Below are 23,804 nucleotides of genomic sequence, written 5' to 3' on the forward strand. Positions count from 1 at the left end.
GTCTTAGATGTAAATAGCAAGTCCCCCCCCCCACGACTAAATAAACTTGAGCAAACACAGTTTGGCCTCAGTAGCCCTTGTCGTTAAGCCAAATAACCCCCCCCCCCCCCAGAAACTGGGATTTTTCATCCAGCAAAAAAGGCAAATCGACCAGAGAATGCATGCAATTTACAGACACAATGCACATGGGTATATGAATTAACTTTCTGGGTGACACTAATGTAACAGTTTGGATTATATCAAGTTGGTCACTAAGCTCTGTTAATTAATACCAAACCATTGTTCTTCTTTTCTTCTCTGTACGAGGTTTATTAACTTTAGGAGGCATAGTGAGGGATTTTTAATTTAAAATGTAAAACAGCAGTACAATCCATGATATCTGCAGGATTCACTTTCAAAATGGTGAACATGAACAAATACAGTAATCACATGACTTGCCGTTTTCTTTTTTTTCCGGCACTGCAAGACATCTGTGTGGTATGTACATCCGATCTTGGTGTGCCAATAGCTCGAATGTTCTGTTATTTCGACAGTCTACTGTACAGGCACTCCTCTACTTACGTACAACTCGCAGATACGTACAAAGCGCAAAGCTGTTACTATGTTTTGTTATAAGAATCAATTTTGAACGCTTTCATGATATTTTTCTAAAGCAAATTTCTGGAGGTCACTACCATAAAACAAAAATGATTAGCAGTTTCCGGTTTATTGGGCTTTTCTGTTAGTGCAATCTATTAACAACGGATAGTAAACTCGATCTTACTGCATTTGCGACGATACCAATAGCTGGAATTCTGTGGAATTTTGCATTATGGTGAAATGTGCTTCCCCTTCACTGAAATCTATGTATGTAAGCGTAAATTTATTTTTATTTTGCTAACCTGTGGGAAATATTCTTCCGATTTTCACACATCATTTAATTTTGTTAATTGGATGAAGTAAAGTGTAAATTTGTGCTTTATATCTTTACTTTTATAGCTTATAGATAATATATTTCCTATTTTCGCTTATTAGAATCACCGTTTAATACAATTAAAATTCAGTTCCCAAATGTGATCATAATGACCGGTGCTTACTACATATTGTATAGTGAATGCTGTTTTATTTTGTAGAGTCCATCGTAAAGTGATTTCATCATAGATTAAATTAAATTAGTTTTGAATAAATACTGTACCCTACATTATTATTCATTGTATGTTTTTTTTTTTTTTTTTTTTCAGCTTTATTTAACTCGGTTACAAATCGTAAAATGCTGTACATGATGAAGTTTGTTGGGGGTTATAATCTCAGTGTGTTGTACTGTACTGTACATGTATTTTGTATCTACAAGACCAAAGTTGGACTTAAGTACAAAACGGACTTGTGTACATGAAAAAAAAAAACCGATTAAGTACGTAAGTAGATGAGTGCCTGTACTTTCAAATTGAATCCTAACTCATGACTTTTTGCCAACATTGCTCTGTACTTGTTAAGCAAGTCCTCAGATCTCTTACTCTTAATGTAACACATACCTTCCCTTGAAATTTTTGATTATGTGAGGCTTTAGAAGATGAACAATTTTTAAAGCCTTACTGAATAGATGAACAATCTTCATCTATTCAGCATTCTTGAGGATCGTTTATGGAGTTTTATGTATTTTGTATTCTTCAAACAATGCCATGGAGCTACAATCTTGAGGTGGAAAATTTTTGCACCTGGCAGTTGATAGAATTCTTTGGGTTTTTTTTTTTTTTTTTTTCAGTATAGAGTTTCCTGTAGTATCTTTCTTTTAGAATTCTCCAAACTTCTACTTCCTTTACCACTTCTTTCAGCAATAGATCATTTGTTTCAGATATTTAGTTACAATAGTAATTATTGTAACTAAATATCTGCAACAAACATCTGTATTTATGTATAAATATTAAATGGCTATGCCTGAACAAATGTCTTTGTCAGGATTAGATTATTATTTACAGATATTTGTTACAATACTAATTATTTCCTCTAAATTCTTGAAAACTAACTGAGGATCATATGCCTTAAGAGATCTTAACAAAGGAGTTTGTACTTCTCTGTCCCCTCGTTCTAGTCTCATTTTATCCAGGGAAAAAAACTCATTGACAAACTTTGACAAAGAAAATTTGTCGGTGTCTCATCGTGTGCTTCAATTAGCATTTTAGTATCATCTTTCTCCAGTTTCTCAGAGCCTGCCTAGTTGCACAATCTAAACTTAGGCTGTTCTGCAGTTTCTTTACATCTTCTTAAGTTACTAAAATTTCTGATGATAGTTTCTTTCAAGCAAATTCATGCAGTTGGAATCTTTGTTCCAGGCTTCATTAAGTAATTATTTCAAAATTTTTTTATAGTTGGAGCCTCTTCACCATCAGTTTCACTAATCTTTAGCTTTAATAACATTGTTTGAAATTTGCAACAATACCCAGATCCATGTCATACTATGAAAACAATCTACCGTGACTCCGAATGAGTCTTCTATACCTTGTGAATGGCCCACGGCATAATCCAATAAAATAATCTTGTTGACTAGAAACACTTTGCAAGTTAATTTTTGATGCAATCTTTACTAACAGCTGAGTAGAAATAATCCACATTCTATAAAAACTGTTTGTCTAACCCAGGCTCTCTTATTTGCTTTCCAAGGAACAGGCACTCTTGACTTCAGGTAATGCATTAATGGGTGTGGTCAACTTGCATTGTGGCCTAAATTTAAAATCTCCTGCAATATACTCTCCTAAGAAAAGAATCAAGTGATCTTTAGATTTCTTAAATCATGACAAAAAAATCCTTGGCAATGAATAACTTATCAGGCATCGCCCCCCAAATAATAATAATAAATTGGTTTCGCCCCATTAAAAATTTCCTGTGGACTGTACATCTTTACTTTTTGAATGATTCTAAGAATATTCTTGTGCTATGTATATCTGTTGCAGTCAGTATCATTTATAAGTGTTAAATTTTTCATTTTTTGTTTAATTGCCACAGTTATTTAGAAATATTAATTTTTAATCTGTGTATTAATTTCCTTAGGGGAAGAAGTCGTAGTAGGCCTTATAAATATCTTCCAAAGCTTGGGATCTTTACACAGAGATAAAAATTGCGGAGAATCAAATGCTTAGAAGATTATGTTAAAATGTGTTATAATTGTATGTCTTGTCTTTTATCATCATTATTAAAATTAATCATCTTTTTGAAGTCTAGAACTGTTTGAATATAATGAATTAATTTTTAAGTCTATAGGATGTTTGAGAATGGTTCCCCACCTTTTAAAATTTATTTTCTTTTTAACAGAGTTAAACTTAATATGAATTCCTTCACAGCACTGCATCCATGCATCAAGATGGTATTGAAGTGCTGCTATATTCTGCACTATAAATCTTACAACTCTTCCACGTGGTTCGTACTTACAGTAAAACCTCTATTTCATGGACTGATGGGGAGAAAGGGGGTGGGGGTATTCATTATTACCGAAAATGTCCATTAAATCGTTTTTTTTTTTTTTTTTGTTTGTTTTTTTTAACATTTGTTGTGTATGTGCATACATTAAAAAACAATGAAATAAAGTTTAACAATAAAAAATGAGCTTTTATTGATACATAGTTAGTGGAAGATAATTTACCGTGATGAAATAGTGATGCCTAGAAAAACTTTATTCAGAGTTGAATCTAAGAAATTAGAGTTTATATTGGTCTATCTTTGAGTTGGACTCCTTAAGCTTTTTTACAACATCTGACATTGTTGGTTTTTTTTTTTTTTTGCCACATTCCTCATGGATGCAGAAAACAGACACACCAGAATCTAACTTCTCTAATGGTCTTAATTTCTCTGCAACACAATGCAGGTGCACACACTTTTATCTTTTCCCCAATTTCTTTAGGGGTCATGATATTTTCATGATCGGTTTATTGGGCTTTTCTGAACCCAATAACATTGTTTTTTTTGGTAATTCGTTCCAAGATCTTGGAAGTCAAAATTTTTGCTATAGAACTAAGCTATTTATCTCTCTAAAAGGTGATTTTTATAATGGAAATTGTAAATATTGATTAAATAATTTGATTAAAACTATTATATTGATTAAAGAACAACACAAAAAATCACTTCAAATAAAGGATGCAAAAACAAAACACGTGGCCAACACGTTTAAAAATGTTGCTGTTGACTGAGAGGAGGGACCACATGGTCCAGTCAGAGACAATTGCAAGTCATCCCACAGAGTATTAAGATACTCTGTAGCCCATTCCATCATAAAGTGAAATAAGTAGGTGCCGGTTAACATGATCACTGGTTAGGAAAATCAGCTGCTTTAATTTCAAAAAACCAATTCAAATCATTATAATGCACTACACTTTCATCGTTATCATATGTTTGATTATAAGAATCAATTTTGAATGCCTTTGTGATATTTTTCTAAAGCACATTTCTGGAGGTCATAACTATAAAACAATTTGCAGCTTCCACTTTATTGGGCTTTTCTGTTAGTGCAATCTATTAAAAATGCATAGTAAACTCGATCTTATTGCATTTGTGATAATACCGATAGCTGGAATTCTGTGAGTTTTTACATGATGGCGAAATATTTACCCCTTCCTCTACAGTCATATAAAAAACAAATAAATTTTCAGAATCTTCTCTTTGTTCCTATTTTTTTAAGCTTCTTAAACTTGTTACTCTGTATCTCAATTGCTTGTATCATGTTAGTTGCAATTTGTGCATACTGTGTTCTTTGTTATTGATTGCTTATCTTTTTTATTGTTTTAATTTTTTAACCCCCAAAAAAAAAAAAAAAAAGTCAGCAAACAGAAATGTCAATTAGTTGGTATGTGCATATTTCAGTATTAAGCTATGTACATGAGCGCAAATTTATTTTTATTTTGCCAACCTGTGGAAAATATTCTTCCGATTTTCATGTATCATTTAATTTTGTTAATTGGTAATGTAATAAAGTGTAAATTTGTGATCTTTACTTTTATAGCCTGTGGTAATATTCATTCTGTTTTCGCTTATTAGAATCGCCATTTAATAGAATTAAAAATCTGTACGCAAACATGATTACGCACTTACCGCATATCATATAGTCAATGGTATTTTATTATGGAGAGTCCATCTTAAAGTGATTTGATCATATAGTGAACCAATTGTAAAGTGGGGGTTCACTGTATACAGTAAACTACTAACAAGATGTAAAGACTTTTGGCAAAGTTATGTAAGGACATGAAGAAATCATTGTCCTCGGAACTTGGCATATAAGATAGTAACTGAGAAAGCATATTTTGATGTCAGTTATACTGTTCTTGGTGTGGAGTCTGTAGCTTCACTCAATTTATTTGAAGCAATGTTGGAAGAACTTTTTCCGACGTTGCCATTTGGTGTGAGTAAAGAAGTTCAGAAACAAATTGAACAAGAAAATTTACATTATTTCTGTAAGGAGAATGAGTCTCCATTCATAACTGTGGAGTTGATTAATGCTATTGGTTTGATTAACCCTCAAGTGGAGGACCAGCATCATTGTGTTTGTTTTACTTTTTACTTGTAGTAATACTAGTGTATGAAGCTAATTGCTGCTAGTGCTACAAAGTTTGGAATCGTTTGTTTCTATTTCAAGTTATTTATAAACTCTACCACATGATGTAATGATTATCAAAGGTTATATTGGATATAAATTGCATATTTTGAAAGATTCATTATTTTTTGAATAATGAACACAAGCAGTGTTCAATCAGAAATACAGAGTTAGCATATTCAGATTTTGGATGCTTTGCAGCACAACAAATTTTTAATAAATTTTTTTTAAAAAATTAAAAATGAAGTGACTATCTAAAGTACATATTTTTTAATGTGTACTTTAGATACAGTCACTTTTATATTTTTTTTATATATTTATACATATAATCAGAAATACATGCACATGCTTTAAATTTTGTGTTTTATGATTTTTTTAAGCTGAAACGTTTTTTTTTTTTTTTTTTTTTTTTGTTTTTTTTTTAACTAAAAAATTAAATGCAATAAGTATTCAAATCCATTAAGAAAAGATGACATATCAGCATACCCCAAGCAGAACACAGAAACTTTTTCCAGAAATTAAAAAGAAAACTTCCCCCTATCAGGGAAAGTGCCACCGTGTTTGTAACAACTAGAGCTACCACCACTGCAGGGAAAAAGACAGAAAGTCTCCAGGAATGGATTTCTTAGAGGCAGTCATAAAGTAATTTTATATACCTTAGCCAGATCTGGTGTTAGATATTAGTATTGGCAATTGACAAAAGGAAGCAAGCAAACTCATACAGCATCAGCAAAAAAAAAACAAAAAAAACCTCCATTTCATTTCATCTATTCATTCCTCCAATAGTATGTCTGGTTCTTTCTTGAATTTGTTCAAGCTGTCGACTTCCATGGAAGTTTGTTCCAGCAATCAACCACCCGTTGGCTAAAGGCAAACTTCAGCACATCTATTTTGCAACCGTTCTTCCTCAGTTTGAATTTGTGGCCCTTCGTGCGTATGGTCTGAACAAGAGGAAAAATCTCATCAGCATTGAGCTTGCTCAATCCATTCAAAACAAACACCTCGATCAGATCATCTCGCAGGTCTCTCTCTTTTCAGAGTTTCCAGAATTGAAGGCTTTCTTACCAATCTTGTTGCCCTTCTCTGTACCCATTGTAGCATTGTAGGAGCTTTGCATCCTTCCTAAAATTAGGCCCTCAGATCTGTATGCAGTACTCAGGATGTGCCTTGACCATTGCTTTATACAATGGGCTAATAACTTCCTTTACTTTATTAAGTATGTAATAAACAAGACACTATTACATCATCCTAATATTATAATTAATCCAAATGCAACAAGGCATAATATTATAAGAGCTTAAAATTATCTATTAAATATTGGTGTAGATGCACCATAGATGGCTCTTAAACAAAAACTACGATAGTAGTGTAAAGGCATCACTTCAACTGTATCTCATATTGTGATCATCCTTCACAATGAGTTAACATGTATTGCACTACTTCAAATAAGTAACACTTCACTAATATAGAAGACTATTGTTACTTATTCTCAGTGGGCACCACCACCCATGTGACAGTTTGTGAAAGCTTTACCTCAAGAAGGTCCTTGCTTGCACTATGTTGTACTTAATTCCCATCGATCACCCAAGAGAAGCTAAAACATGGTATTTTTTCTGGACCTCAAATTCACAAACTGATGATGGACTGAGATTTTGAGGGAACTATAAATAAAAGAGAAAAACAGGCATAGATTATTTTCAGGTCTGTTGTTGAGAACTTCCTAGGGAACAAGGATCCAGACTACAAGAATATAGTTTATAATATGTTAGCAAACTTCCAGAAGTTGTGCTGCAACAATGCTGAGTATCAAGGTACATTTTTACACTCCCACATTCAATACTCCCCGCTGACCAGGCTAGCCGGGTGGGTAAAGTACCTGCCTAGCAACCCAAAGGTCGTGGGTTCGAATCCCGCCTCTGGTTTGGATCAAAGTACTGCAAAAAAACCTTGGGAGGTGCATTATGGCCACAGAAGCCGATGTGAAAACTACCACCAAAAAAAAAAAAAAAAATACTCGTCAGAAAATCTAGAAAGTGTTATTGAAGAACAGGATGAGTGGTTTTGTCACCAGGACATCATCGCCATCACTAAAGCCGTGGAGATAATGAGGTACCAGGGGAGGTGAAATGTCAATATGATGGCTGAGTATTGCTAGATGCTGAAGACTGACTGTAAAGTAGAAGGAACTGTAAGAAAATCAAAGAAATGAAAATTTGACCCATCATAGATTAGTTTTTAAAAGTCTAGTAAAAGTAGCATTTTGTTATAATTTCAGTGCAAAAAGTTGCGCTGAAACTTTTGTGGCCCGCAATACCCAAAAATAAAATGTTAAAGTAAATGATTAAAAAGTACCTATTTATAATTCTAGAATATAAGGATTAAAAAACCACTGTAATAAATATAAAAATAATCATTTTAATTAATAATAATTAAAAAACAAGATTGGCTCATGGAGCCTTGCTTAGAAAGAACTAAAAATGTAAATAGTAATTTCAAATGAATGAAAATTGAAATTATTATCTTTAAATAACATTGTAACTTTTTAGTTTATTTCTTTAAAAATAAAAGAGACATTTTATTTTTTTTTTAATGGAGAAATCTTAATCTAAATTTCTTTTACATTTAAACTAATATTACAATATTGCAAATGCAGCGTTTTTTATAATTTTATCGAAAAGATACTTCATTCGTACTAGTTTCTTTGTCGTGATATGTTGTGTTGTGTGCGTTGTGTTTGCTATCTATAATTTAACAAATACCTAAGTAATCGTTTTTTAAATTTTATAATTTTAATTTCAACTATAGAATTTGTATAGAAAATGTCGCTATTAAAAAAAACCAGTCAAGAAAATAAAAATTGATAACAAAGGAAGAAAATTCCAAGAAAAGTGGGAGCTGAACTATTTTTGTATGGAGGTGAACAGTAAAATTACACGCTTAATTTGTAAGGAAAATATTAGTGTTGTTAAAGAATAGAACATTAAGCGGCATTATAACTCTAATCATAAGGAACAATATTCGGGCTTTGAAGGAAAAATAAGAGAAGAAAAATTAAAAACAATGAAGAAAACACTTCGGAGTCAACAAGTATTTACAAAATTCATGAAAACTAATGAATCAGTAGTAAGAGCAAGTTACGAAATAAGCTATTTGTTAGCAAAACGTTCAAAATCGTTCACGGATGGTTCGCTAATTAAAGAACGTATGATAAAAGCAGCTGAAATCGTCTGTCCTGAATAAGTGCAATCATTTCGCGATGTTTCATTATCGAGAAATAGTGGTAGAGAAAATTAGCGAAATGGCAGATAACATCAGTTAACAACTACAGAATATATCTACAGAAGTCTTGTTCTTTTCAATTGCGATTGATGAAAGTACAGATACGAGATGTTGCTCAAGTTGCTGTAATTTTTGTGGTTGCGATAATAACATGAGGATCACCGAAGAATTGTTGGAGGTTATCCCTCTTCTTGGAACTACGACTGGCGAAAATATTTTTGCTGCTGTGTGGAGCATTTTAGAAAACTTGACAGACTTGGCTGTAACAACCGACGATGCTAAATCAATGACAGGTGAAAATCGAGGATTTCTGTCAAAATTGATTAGAAAATTACAAGCTGAGTACCCAGATAAACCGAAAACCATGGCTGTCCACTGCCTTATTCATCAACAAGTTTGTGTTTAAAAATATTAAAAATGGACGATGTATTGAAAACAGTAACAAAAACAATCAACTTTATTGGTGCGAGAGCACTCAACCATCGGCAATTTACTTCTCTTAAAGATTTAGAATCTGAGTTCGACGATCTTCCTTGTTATACAGGATTTCGGTGGTTATCATGCCACAAAATTTTAAAGAGATTTTATATGCTTTTGTAGGAAATAACAGTTTTTCTTGAAATGAAAAATGAGAATGTATCAGTTATAAAAAATCCTTTGTGGATTAAGGATTTAGCATTTTTAATACAAGCCACCTCAATAATCTTAACATTTCATTGCAAGGTAAAAATAAGTTAATAACGAACATGTACGACGGGATAGCAAGTTTTGTACAAAAACCAACATTTAAAAAACCTGTCTAGGCGCTACTGGGTAGCTCATAGACAAAGATCCAGCTGTACCTTGTACCATTATGATAGTTACAGAAAATTTGTATAAGGCTTGAGTGAGATGTGATGTTCGTGTACTGGGTGTGTGTGTTGTTGATATTGTTTCGGGTGGTCAGTTAGCAACAAGAAAGGTGCAAACACCAGGATGGCTGCTGCTTGATATCCATCCCTAGCCAATGACTAGTGGGCCTGTTTCTGCTTTTTGTGCTTATGTGCATCCACGGGAAATAGGTGCAATACCAATGGATGTGAACAAAGTCCTGTACCCAGGTTGCTCAAGCCCAGATTGGTTGACAGCAAAAAAAAAAAAAAAAAACAGGATCGAGATAGTATAGTATCATGCAAACCCAGCACTTCTGGATAATGACATATACAAAGCAAGTGATTCCTGAAATCATACACAATTTAACTATACAGTCATTTGGTAACCCCTCTAGCAGGTGATGATGAATGAGTCTAGTCAAAATCGAAACAGGTGCAGTACATTAGAAGGATCACATGTCCAACATCTACAAAGTACGAATATACGTAAAACAGATTTTCTTACACTACATACAATTGTTTTGTTTTGTTAAATACCCCTGATGAAAACTTGCAAAACACTATTGTTATTATTATTAGCTATATAGTGCAAGGAAGCCCGAGGCTTGTGCTGCACCGGCAAAAAAAAAAAAAAAAAAAATTCCCGAGTAATCCTGAGAGAGAAAAGTAGAAAGGAATCACCAAGAAAGAGAAGAATGATGATATCCAGTTCGGACCCTGGGTGTGCCAATCCCATACTCGCCACGTATAGGTATGTTGAGGGTCAGATGGCTACGGGGATTTCTCCCATCTCCGCGTATCCCACATTTAAAAATAATGTATGGGTCGTGTGGTATGTAGTTTGTTGTGCCCATTGTTCATCCGACCTGTTGGCCGCCAAACCCGTAGTGGGACCCGGCGTTACCAAACCTAGTGACGGTAACGCAGGCCGGATGTACCGGCGCCTCCGTAGTCAGGTGGGTAGGAGCAGCAGTGTGTAGCACACGCTTCTTGATTAGACCGGGGTTCGAGCTCGTGACCACCAAATACGGAGGATGCGGAAATGTCAGGGAATGACCACCGCATATCCCCAGAGCAATATGGCCTTAGTTGCTAATGCTCCTAAAAACCAAATAACAACAGCCTGGTGTACCAAGAGACTAATTATATGCTCTGGCAGGTCCTTCCACTTGCTTTCCAGAGATTTCAGTGACTAGGACCTAAAATAAATATTGGAGCAATCCCGGTTGATTTAGGTAAAATTTCATTTAAAAAGCGCTGCGTGGGGTTTTACACTGAAAGAACTATTTCTAGAGAGCCTGAAAGGTCGGGCAAAATTTGATGTTATTTAAATTTGGACGTGTGGGGAGTCGCTGTACAAGAGAAAGTGAGGGGATGAAATAAGAAGAAGAGAGGTCGGATAGGAAGGTGACCCCCCCCATCATTTTCAGTGGGGCATGCCCATGCCCGACCAGGGTGAAAATATGGGGAGGTGAGAAGAGCAAATACCCTCCTTCCCAGGAAATAGAAAAAAATAAGGCCGCACATGGGAGTGTGGTTTTGGGTCACCAGTAGGCCATTCTAATCACCCTAAAGTGTTGTCTTTCTGTGGTATGGTGAGTTTTTTTGTATATCATGTACTTGTTTGATTTCTGCAGTTCTTCTAGTCGGGTTGCCTTTGGTGTATTGCTATCATTGATTTCATTCTGGGCGCCTCCGTAGCCAGGTGGGAAGGAGCAGCAGTGCGTAGCACACGCTTCTTGATTAGACGGGGGTTCGAGCCCGTCACCACCAAATACGGAGGATGCGGAAAGGTCAGGGAATGACCACCGCATATCCCCGAGCAATATGGCCTTAGTTGCTAATGCTCCTAAAAAAAAAAAAAAAAGCAAACAAAAGATTTCATTCTGGAAAATAGATCCTGGGCATGTTGACTGGGTGTCTTGTAGGTCGTCGTACAGATCGCACTCAAACATTCAGTGTCTCCAGAACTCTGGGTTGCCACAGGGACAGTCCGCATTATCTATGATGCCAAGTTGGTGAAGCTTAGCTCGAAATGGGCCATGTCCTGTAAGGAGGAAGGTGGTATTTTGACTGGGGTGAAACCATGCTGGCGCCTTAGGGTACAGCTTAGTGACAGTGGGGAGGAATCTTCTAGTCACTACGCCTTTTTCTGTGTTGCTCCATCTCCTCTGCCAAATCTGGATGAGGTGGTCAGTGATTCTTCTCTTCCCACAGTTGCGGGCATTAGTGATGTCAGTGGTGAGGTCATACATTGTAGCCAATGTGTTTCTGGCAAGATGGTAGAGCCGACCGAAGTGGGTAGCCTCGAGGTCCAGGGAAGAACCCTTTCTAGGATTTGGAGGGCAGCCGTGCTAGTCGTTCTAGTTGCTCTTGTCATGGTAAAAATGTGCCCATTGTTCAGTTCTGAATGGTTTTCGGGGATTCGTTTATTCACTTCTAGTCCTGCCCTAATGTACCAGACAAGGGAACTATACGTGATGGCAGGGATGAAGAGAGCTTTGTAGTAGAGGGATAGAGTAGTACGGCTGAGTCCCCAGTCCCTACAAGTGACTCTAGTGACGAGGCCCGTGTATCTTCTTATCTTTTGTTTAATATATTCTAGGTGTGGCTTGAAATTTAATTTTCTGTCCAGGATTATTCCTAGGTATTTAAACTATTCGCACAGCTTAACTGTTTTGTTCTCAATCTTAATTTGTGATGATTTCCTTAAATCTAGCGTACCTTTTAGGAGTACCGATTTTGTCTTATCGGGTGCTAGCTTGAGCAAGTGTAGCTTTGTCCAATGTAGCAGTTTTGTAGGGCATCATTTGCTTGCATTTCTAGGGAGGGTCTGCTGTCAGCCTCAATGGTCAAGACTAAGTCATCTGCATAGGCCTGGGCCTCCACACCACCTAGATCCATGGCTAGGATTTCATCTAGGACAAAGTTCCACAGGAGCGGCCCCGGGAGAGAACCATGGGGGCAGCCCCTCCGAACTGGGCGACAGGCAATGCCTGATGGGTCTAACGGCACCAGGGATTTACCCCAATCTCCGTGTATGTTCTTTGTATCGAGGACAGTACACTATCAAGGCCAGAGGTTTAAAAGTGTGTGGGTCATGTGTTGTGAAATATGTTGTGCCCCTTGTTCATCTGGCTTGTTAGCTGCCAGGCCCCAGATGGGACCTGACGTTTACGTACTCCGCTACGTGGAGGCCAGCTAGATGTTCCCTTCAAGTTTGCTCTGGCAGGTCCTGCCACTTTTTCCTGAGATTCCAGTGACTAAGACCTAAAAAAAAAAAAAAAAAAAAAAATTTTTTTCTTTTTTTTTCTTTTGGACACATGGTATATTATCCCCTGCTTAGAGGGGCTATAAGGGATTAACGCTGGAAGTGATAAGATTTCCTAATAGGTCGGACATGAATTTTGGTGTTTTAAATTTGAACGTGTGGGGCAGGTGCTGTGTAAGGGGAAAAAGATGGGAGGGGGTGGAAACTGGGGATTGCAAATTAGAAGTAAGGAGTCGATAGGGAAGATGACCCCTGTTGAAATAATGGGGCATGCCCATGCCCCACTAGAGGAGAAAGAGGGATGGCAGAAGGGGGAGAAGACAGCAGGCCATCCCTCCCCCCCTTCCAGGAAAAGAGGAGTAAAAAGTACACTAGGCAGAGTGTCTAGCCGGGGCACCATATGGCCGTATGGCATCATAAGATGGAAACTTCACCTTTGTGTTAGTCCAGTGGAGGTCCGAGTCCAAGTTGCAATCTTCATCTTTGCGTTCGTCCAGTCCAATGGAGGTCCAAGTCCAGAAGTCAGGTCCACTTCATCTGATGTATCTACTTCAGGTGGTCACAAATTCAGGCATTTATATGGTGTGGTAACTTGCACTGCTCTCTCAGCCAGGTAATCCTTCGTGCAATTGTAAAGATTCAATGGAAGGTTGGTAGCTCTAAGTCTCGCCGAGACCAGTGGATATCAAATGCCCCGGCGAAGTCCACTGCGATGATGTGGAACTATTTCCTTTGACACTGGGTGGCTCTAGACAGGAGGTTCTGTATTGCTTCGATAGTGGATTTTCCAGGAGTAAATCCTTATTGCTTTGTCATGTTAGGATTTACTTCATTATAATGCCTTGTAATTCCAGTATGTAGCAGCCTTTCATAGATTTTACTAAGGGTTGGTAGCAAGGCTGAGTCTGTAGAAACTAGGTATCTCCGGTGGCCTTGTTGGGTTTTTTACGAGCAGTTTTAAATTTCCATTTTTTCACCTTAGTGGAAATTGACCTTCTTTCAGGCAGCAATTCAATAGTTTTAGCAGTAATTCCGGTATATGTTCCGTTGCTTCTTTTGCCATCTCCGGTTCGATTAGGCCCGTCCGGGGCATTTCTTATTTTTCGTACGGCTTGTTGCATCCTGATCTGCTAGTTTGGGGGGATACAAGATCTAATAGATTTACAGTAGCCACTGGCAGAGGTGAAAGTGATTCTTGCACTGCTTCTATTGGAATGAGCAGCAGCCTGGAAAAGAAGATGCAGGGTATTTCAGAGACTGCTGGGAGTCATTGCGGTACAAGTAAACACGTCGGTTGTGTTAGTGTGGGTAGCTAAGAATAGGAAGGTGCATGTATACTTGAGTGTACACCAATGCTAGGAGTTTGGTAAATACATTTGATGAATTTGAGGTATTGTTCAAAACATCAACGGCAGATATTGTTGGGATATCAGAGACGTGGTGTCACACAGACATAAGGAAGGCAGAACTAGAATTAGAGGAGGACAATGTGTGCAGAAAGGATCGACACGATAGCAAGGGAGAAGGGGTTATGCTATTAGTTAAGAAACACATAAAATCCAAGGAAGTGAAGCCAGTCGACATCGCTGGACAGTGCAGTGACAAGTCAGTTTGGTGTGACATAAGCATTGGAAGACCAAACTTGAGAGAACGAGTGTGCTATAGGCCTAATGACTCTGATGAGTATAATAAGAAACTGTACAGGCAAATAGAGTGGGCCAGTAAATCAGAGAGTCTTATAATGGGAGATTTTAATTTCCCAGATATTGACTGGAATTTGGGGGCTGGTCACTCACACACTAGCAAGGCTTTTGTGGATTTATTGGATGATTGTTTTCTACATCAGCATGTTCGGGAGGCAACTAGAGGGAGGAATACTCTTGATTTGATTATCAGCAGTGATTCTTCATGCATTAAGAATCTGCAGATAAATGAACCACTAGGTGGCAGTGATCACAGTGTGCTGAAGTGGGATTTACTCAAAGAGGTAACTACCATTAGGGGTAAAGGGAAGGGTTATTGCTTTCGTAAAGGCGACTACGATGGATTGAGACAGTATTTAAATTCTATACAGTGGGACCAACTGATGATGTTACCAACAGCAAATGCAAAATGGGAAGCATTCAAAGAACTTATCTTGGAAGCTACTAGGCTTTACATACCAACCAAGAAATATTGTTCAAGGTTTAGGCCTAAATGGATGCCAGATTAACTAATGAGACATATGGCAGAGAAGAAAAAATGCATGGGATACATATAAATTAATGGGTGACATGGAAGTCTATGATAGACATAAGCTGGTCTGTAAAGCAAGTCACAAAGGAAATAAGGCAGACAAAGGCAGATTATGAGAAATCCTTGGCAAAGGATGCAAAGAAAAACAGAAAAGAGTTCTTTACCTATGTAAATTCTAGAAGGAAAGGGATGAATCAGATTGGTCCACTGGATACTGATGGTTCAACAGTTGAGGATCCTGCCCAGGTGGCTAACAAACTAAACGAGTATTTTGCATCTGCATTCACACAAGAGGAATTATTCAGGAAGAGGAATACCAGAGGTGAAGTAAACTCTGGCAGTGAGCTAGATGAATTTGTAATAACTGAGAGTGGAGGAGAAATTCTTGATGATAAACATAAAAAAGGCACCCGGGGTAGTAGTAGTAGTAGTAGTGGTAGTGGCATGTGATGCAAGAAAGGAAAGCAACTGTATGAGCTTATGCAACGTCAGCCAAAAAAAAAAAAAAAAAAAAAAAATCAAACCATTCCCTCCAAATGCCTGTCCAGTTCCTCCTTAAATTTATTTAACGTGTCAACTTCCACAATGACAGATGGAAGTTTGTTCCACCAATTAATCACCCGCTGGCTAAAGGCAAATTTCCGCACATCTATTCTACATCTGTCTTTTCTTAATTTGAATTTATGCCCCCTTAGGTTCGTAATCTGAACAAGTGGAAGGATCCCATCAGAATTCAGCGTGCTCAACCCATTCAAAGCCTTATACACCTCAGTCAGATCACTGCGCAGGTGCCTAGTCTCCAGCCACTACAATTTGCAGAACTTAAGCCTCTCTTGGTAAGAAGATCCCTTCATTCCCCTCACCAATGGATGAGATCTATCCAGTTATATTAAAGGAGGCAGCAAAGGAAGTGAGCAAACCCTTAGCCATATTTATGAGAGCTTCTTTGGACTCAGGGGAGGTACCCACAGACTGGAGATGTGCAAATGTGACCCAAATTCACAAAGGAGGATCAAAGGCTGACACAAGTAATTGTAGGCCTGTGATTTTAACTTCTGTTCCAGGAAAATTAATGGAGGCACTGGTTAAAGGAGCACTGCAGGATCATCTAGACAAGACTTAAGTTATAGCTGAAGCTATAACTGAAGCATGGTTTTGTTAAGTGAAAGTCTTGCCTGACAAATTTAGTTGGATACTATGATGCAGTCACAAAAGAAACTGGATGCAGGGAATAACTTTGATATTATATATTTGGATCTTAGAAAGGCTTTTGATACTGTTGCGCATGGAAGACTGCTGCACAAATTGGAGCAGTGTGGCATTGAAGGCAAATTGCTGCTATGGATAAAGGGATGGTTGAGTGGAAGAAGACAGAGAGTGGTAATCAATGGACACTGCTCAACGTGGACTAATGTTATTAGTGGAGTTCCTCAGGGTTCAGTGTTGGGTCCATTGTTGTTTTCTGTATTTATAAATGATATTGATGATGGTATATCAAGCTTAATGTCCAAGTTTGCAGACGATACAAATGTTGGCAGGGTTGTTAAGGACACTACTGATGCTATGCTGCTGCAACAGTATCTGGAAAGGTTGAGCAGATGGGCTGAGAGGTGGCAAATGAAGTTTAACATTGACAAATGTAAAGTACTACATATGGGAAACAATAACCCCAGAGCAACGTATCAACTCTGTAGTACTAAACTGACAGTGGTAGAGAACGAAAAGGACCTGCGAGTAATTGTGCAGGCAGATATGAAGTTTTCTGAGCAGTGCAGATGGGCTGCAAGTAGTTCATTGTGTCTTGTCAATGATATACAGCATTTTTTCTAGCAGGGATAAGGAGGTGATTATTCACTTGTATTAGGCAATGGTCAGGCCACACTTTGAGTACTGTATACAGGTCTGGAGGCCTCATTTCAAGTAGGATGTAGAGCTGCTGGAACTAGTACAGAGAATGGCAACAGGATTAGTGAATGGAACAAAGGGTTGCTCTTACGAAGAAAGGCTTAAATTTTGCAAATTACAGTGTCTGGAGACTTGGCACCGGCGAGGTGATCTGACAGAGGTGTATAAAGCCTTGAATGGTTTGAGCATCTCAATGCCGATGGGATTCTTCCTCTTGCTCAGAATAATCACCTAAGAAGCCATAAATTCAGATTGAGGAAAGACAGATATAGGATAGATGTTCGGAAATTTGCCTTTAGCCAGCGGGTAGTTGGTTGGTGGAACAGACTTCCATCCCTTGTTGTGGAAGTTGATAGCCTAAATAAACTTAAGGCTTAGCTGGACAGATATTTCGAACGAACGGAGGGGTAAAATGGGAGTGTTTTTTTTTTTTTTTTTTTGGCTGCATAAGCTTGCTTTCTTGCATCATATGCCTCTACTACTGGTAATGCCAATTTCTTCTAAGTTGAAGGGGGTTCTATTTACTCATTATTATAGGAATTATTTACTTGCAGATGGCCTCCTGCTCATCTGTAAGTGTTGTTGGCAGCTCCCGAAGGATGTCCAGTTGAGTCCAAATGTACTCACCAGGTGTGAGCACCTGGGGTTAATAGTTGGAATTTTGAGTAAGATGTCTCTCACAAAAGCCGTCGTGTGTAGCACAGCTGGTAGTATTACCGTCATCCCCACAACGGGTGGTAAAGAACTGAGTTCGAGTCCCGTCGATGACGGGAAGAATATGAGTTTGAATTCTTCAGTCTCAGAGTAGCATTGTTTTTTTCCTGGAAACTCGATTTTTTCATCCAGCAAACAGAAAAGCGACACGGAACACACGCAATTTACAGACAATGTATACTGAGAATTATGTCCTTAATTGCGAATGCTGCTAAAATAATCTTACCGAAATAACCCCTTCACAAAGAGATGTAACAGAATTCAAGAGAATATTCTTTGCATTATATATCCCCAGGGGCTGACATCTGGTGAGTATGGGCTTGGCACACCCAGGGTCCTGAGCTGGATATCATCATTCTTCTCTTTCTTGGTGATTCCCTTCTACCTCTCTCTCTCTCTCTCTCTCTCTCTCTCTCTCTCTCTCTCTCTCTCTCTCTCTCTTTGGGTAATTCAGAATTTTTTTTTTGCCTGGTGCAGCATAAGCCTCAGGCTTCCTTGCACCATATGGCTAATAATAATAATAATAATAATAATAATGAGAGGTACCAGGATTCTTCAGAGCCTCCCTGCCACAAGAGACTAGTCTCAAGGCCAAATTGGAACAATTTAGGCCTTAAAGACCGTGACTAGTTAGAATATATGACGTAGTAGATGGGAAGAACCATAATTTAATAGCTGAGGTTGATGTGTAAAGTCCCCCTTCCCTTTTTTTTTTTTTTTTTTTTTTTTTCAATCTATGAACGATGTCACGAAAAGCTGTGTAGAGATCAAGAGGAAGCTTTCCCGCAATAATTTGTTAGGGATTCGTGGAAAGACTACACATTAAAAGGAATATGATGCTTTGTAACGATGATAATTTAGCACAATTTTTGGCGTTGACGATTTCTGTAGTACCCGATACCAGAAGAACACGATACAAGAGGAAGGAACATTCCGTTATAATTTAATATCAGCGTTTTCTTGTTTAATCCCAACCAGAACGTGTGATTCTGATAATAGAATTAAAATTCTTAACCTTTCAACGTTGTCGATGAGCGGTCAAAAACTAAGCGAATGTCGTCCACGATTATGCCAATGTAATTACTTTTAAAAATGGAAGGTATTTATTTACCATTAATATGGACTTTAGGTGGTCGTTTTAGTTGCCATTGAAGACCATCATACTTGTTTTTGTTGGGGAGATTTTTAACTTATTATAAGCTGCCGAAAAAGTTAAATCATTGAGAATGACTCATCTCGATCTTGAAAAGCTTTTCGCGATTTGCTGGTAGTTCAAATAACTAGCTCATCTACATATGCCATGGTGAGACAATGTCCAACTCTGGGAAAGCCGTTGGTCTAATACCATGTTCCAGAAGAGAGATCCCTGGATTAATCCTTGGAGGCATCCTCTGGAAACAATCTGAGTATAGGATTCATGATGCGCTATAACTTTGCTTATTTTATTTTGGAAATGGCTTCTTAAAACTTTGTAGAGTTGCGTGTTACATTTTGCTGTTGCGAGAGATCCTAGGACACTTTTCCACCAAACGTAATCGAAAGCTCCCTCAGAGGACTGTGCTAATTCATGGGCTGAAGAAGAAAAGAAGACTGACAATGACTTAAAGGGTTCCTCTGGCTTCCTCCGAAGAACTTACTTTTTTGAATTGATTCGTTGAATTTAAACTGTGTGTTTGAAATATGTTCAGTTTTCGGGAAGCAAGGAGCCATTCGAAAAGTTTTCTAAATTTGTCCGAAGTGAAATCGGTCTGAAAGCTGTAGGATCAGACAGTGGTTTTCCTGATTTAAGGAGGATTTTAAATAGTGCTATTTTACAGAATTCTGGAAAAATTCCACATCGGAGACATTTATTAAACATATTTAATAGTTTTCGGGGAAATAATTCGTGAAATTTAATTGTACACTTAAACTTAAAGAATTCACAAGTTTTCAATAACATCAAGACCATGACATTTTTTAGGATTTAGTTTAGAGATGACTATTTGAAGTTCTGGAAAAGTAGAGTTCAGCTTCTGTTTCAGCAAAATATGTTGCATTAGGTATCCTAATATCAGCTTGGTCTTGCGAGTTCAATTGAGGGATATCCTCAGTGAATATATGTTGAATTATAGAATTCTAATCAGTGGTTTCTTTATTGATAATATTAATAGTGGTTCGAATATATCAGATGTATGAGGATTATTTCTTGATCTTAAATACCAGTCCCCTAAGGGTCTAAATTACCTACTGTGAAAAAAGATTTTTTCAAGACACTCGTCCAAAACTATGCCTTAACCCTACGGAAAACACTCTCCCACCACAGGACATCAAATAACCCCTTGAAATTCTGGAAAAAATCCAGGACGTATCGACTAGGATGTTCATTAATGGTCACAACTAACTCAGGAGCCCTTTCTAAAACCATATTGTTTCAGAGGGGCTAGGCTCCAGGCGCCATACTGAAACATCAGTTATCCAAGAACCAGCCTCTCGAGAATTTTTCCCAAGATAGAAAAGAGGACAATGGGTCAACAAGAACAAGGTTCTCTCATTGGGCTCTTAAGGATCACCTTAAGAACCACCAGACAGATGGAAATTCTCTTACAGACAGGAGTTTAAACAGTAAACCTGTAATGGCCTCATTAAACATTTTTACGCCTCCAGAAAGTCGTCAACTAGAGCCTTCCACCATTGGTTTATTGTAAGGCTTCAGCCAACTTGGCTAAAGAAAATGAGTATCTCTCCTTTCATTTTCATACAATCACCAACTGGTGATGATTATCAGGACAATTAGGCAAAAACAATTCATCTAGAATGTTTTGGATAAACTAGATCAGCCTAAGCGTTCACGACTTACACTATCTCAACTAACAATGTTAATAAATGTTGGTTAAATTAGCTGGATATCATCATTCTTCTCTTTCTTACTTTTTTGGCGATTCTCTCTCTCTCTCTCTCTCTCTCAGGGAACGTGGAATTTTTTTTTTTTTTTTTTTTTTTGGCTGGTGAAGCATAAGCCTCCGGCTTCCTTGCACCACCATATGGGTAATAATAATAACAATAATAATAATAATGTTATATGATTGGATTACGTTCTGCAAAGATCTGTAGAAGTCAGTTTTAATTCCAGTGCCCTTGCAATAGATTGATTTCTTCTCGCCGTTTATGCTCACTATTAATTTTTTTTTACGTAAATCAGATAATGTGGCAAAGTTATTGTTTATACGTCTCCTCATGGTTCCTAGGCTGTGTCACAAATTCTGCTTTTTCATCAGCAGAATCTTTTTTGCCAATCATAGCATTGCAACATGAGGAATTTTTTGTATGTAGTAGTAATGGAGGCATGTGATGCAAGAAGCAAGCCTATGAACTTATGTAGCATCAGCTCAAAAAAAAAAAAAAAAAACAACGACTTCACACACACACATCCATTCTCTCTAAAGTTTGTCTAGTTCCTCCTTGAATTTATCTAAGCTATCAACTTCCACAAGGACAGATGGTAAGTTTTTTTCCAGCAATTAACATTAATCCAGCTGGCTAAAGGCAAATTCCGCACACATCTATTCTACAACTGCCTTTACTCAATTTGAATTTATAACCACCGGATTTGTAATCTGGGCAAGCGGACGAATCCTATCAGAATTCCACGTGCTCAACCTATTCAAGGCCTTATATACTTCAATGAGATCACCTCGCAGGTGCCTCCAGCCGCTGCTATTTTCAGAACATAAGCCTTTCTTGGTAAGAGAACCCCTCCTTCCCTTCACCAATCTTGTTGCCACCCTTCTCTATACACGCTCAAGCACACTCTATACACACTCTACTTCCTTCCTAAAATGAGGCCTCCTGACCTGTACGCAGTACTCAAGGCGTGGTCTGACCATTGCCTTATACAATGGGATAATCACCTCCTTTTCCCTATAAGAAAAATTCCTGTATATCATTGACAATACCCCATGACCTGCTTTGGCAGCCTGTCTGCTTTGCTCATAAAACTTCATATCTGACTTCAAAATTACTTCCAGATCATATTTATTTTCTACCACCCTAAGCGCAGTACCACACAGTTGGTACGTTTCTCTGGGGTTATTTCTACTATATGCACTACTTTGCATTTGTCAAAGTTAAAGTTCAGTTGCCACTTCTCAGCCCATCTGCCAAAATTTTCTAGATCCTGTTGCAGTACCACACAGCCATTACTACCATTAACAGCCCTGCCAACCTTTGTATCATCTGCAAACTTCGACATTAAACCTGATATACCTTCATGAATATCATTGGTAAATATACAAAACAACAGTGGGCTGAACACCGAACCCTGGGGGACTCCACTAATAACATTATCCACGAAGAGCAGCGTTGATTTCTCCTCTCTGTGTTCTCCCACTCAACCATTCTTTTATCCATTGTAGCAACTTACTCTTAATACCATACTGCTTCACTAATGCTAATGCTAATTGGATGATTCAAATCACAGACATTCAATATATGCGCCATTTGTAACACAGACTAATTTTTCTGCTTCTCTCCACACTTTGTGTAACATATCAGGCGGATTGAGAGGCTACTGCTGATATGATGCTCTCTCAGCCAAACCATTCTGTGGAACACACTTCATCTTTCCTAATACCCTACAAAAAAAAAAAAAAAAAAAAAAAAAAATAGTGTGATGAGATCCAACTATCTCGGTAGACAAGGAATGGGTATATATCCAGCCTTCTGGTACCCAGATATCAAGGAACTAGCAGATATCACGAGATCACCGAGAAAGAACCCCACCCTGTTGGAACATGAGGGTGGGCTGCTAGTCCTTTAACTTTGGTGAAGAACTGAATGTCTGTGAAGTTGAACCACCACAGATACCACATTCGTACCTCATTGTACCCGGATGTTATGTTGGCATATATCATATGAAATTCAAGCATACTGACATCTTTGTCAATATTGCACTTTTTTCATTTTTGAATAAAATGTTATAAGCTTTCAAAGTTGTTTCGTTTTTATAAACACCCTATACTTCTTGGGTTCCTTGCTACCTTACAAAAAAGATAATTTATTTTTCAAATTTATTTCCCCACTCACCTTTAAATCGAAATTTCGCGTCTATGCACATCAACTTTATTTCATTGTCCAACCTTAAAATGAAAAGAAACTTGCAGAACTATTAGATGTCACTACTGTTGAAAGATGTCGTCAAGTGCAGTCAAATGCCAAACAGCTGGTCTGTTATTTCGAGCGAGAATTTTGACAGGTGTGTTATGTATGTTTGGTGTCTTACTTTCTTGGTATGCGTTTCACGTCGAAGTATCAAAGAAAGCCAACTTTTCTTACAAGCCAATGTGCGATATTAGTGAACATATGAGTTGCTCAGTTGTGTTTACCTCCAGGTAAGTGAAAAATCTAACTTCATCCCTGCCTTCCAAATAATGTTCTTCAAAAAGTTACTCATGCTGGTGTAACAGGTTAACCGTCGTGTGACACCAAAATCGTGTTAGCCTTTTAGGTACGCACCTAACTGTACATTGTGTCTTACGGACAGGGATGTTGCTAGGGTATGTGGCGCCCTGGTGCGAATCGCAATTTTGCACCTGGGTGCCAATTTAAATTTGGCGCCCCCCCTTAAAATTTTATTCATATGTGTATGTAAGTTTCAGCTTTTCAGGCGCCGCCTGAACGGTGGCGCCCGAGTGCAGTGCACTCCTTGCAACTTCGGGACGGCCTGCCACAGCCTACGGACTTTTAAAGCGAACCCATATGTGATTTAACCAGAAGTTCATGAAACTACTGGATAATTAGGCTGCTTTATTGATCATCCTTTTGGCTTTTCCCCAGACATCTCGATTTTATATTAAAAAAAAAAAAAAAAAAGAGGCAGACCTACTTATAACATTGTCTCTACACTTTTAGCCAGAAGATTTGGTAATCCTAGTAACGTTGGCCATCCTTCTAGAATATAATAATGGAAACAGTAAAAGGGATGTTTAAACTTCAGAAT

At 37.8% G+C, this 23,804-nt stretch overlaps 2 protein-coding genes across 3 annotated transcripts in view; both read left to right on the forward strand.

The window, feature by feature from the left end:
• The window catches only part of thoc5 (THO complex subunit 5), a 388,780-nt gene extending 385,591 nt beyond the window's left edge, over nt 1-3,189 (forward strand). For both annotated transcript variants that reach the window (XM_090373524.1, XM_090373522.1), the window contains exon 19: nt 3,025-3,189. In XM_090373524.1, the coding sequence (XP_090229650.1) occupies nt 3,025-3,088 (64 nt within the window). In that variant the 3' untranslated portion in view covers nt 3,089-3,189. The remainder of the gene's footprint in view (nt 1-3,024) is intronic.
• A 19,812-nt stretch (nt 3,190-23,001) lies between these two features.
• The window catches only part of Vkor (Vitamin-K epoxide reductase), a 33,437-nt gene continuing 32,634 nt past the window's right edge, over nt 23,002-23,804 (forward strand). The window contains exon 1 of the mRNA XM_090373525.1: nt 23,002-23,196. Within this exon, the coding sequence (XP_090229651.1) occupies nt 23,072-23,196 (125 nt within the window). The 5' untranslated portion in view covers nt 23,002-23,071. The remainder of the gene's footprint in view (nt 23,197-23,804) is intronic.

This window comes from Mastigoproctus giganteus, chromosome 5 (assembly GCF_048544385.1).
Source record: "Mastigoproctus giganteus isolate SK-2022 chromosome 5, ASM4854438v1, whole genome shotgun sequence".
In the NCBI taxonomy this organism is placed as follows: domain Eukaryota; kingdom Metazoa; phylum Arthropoda; class Arachnida; order Uropygi; family Thelyphonidae; genus Mastigoproctus; species Mastigoproctus giganteus.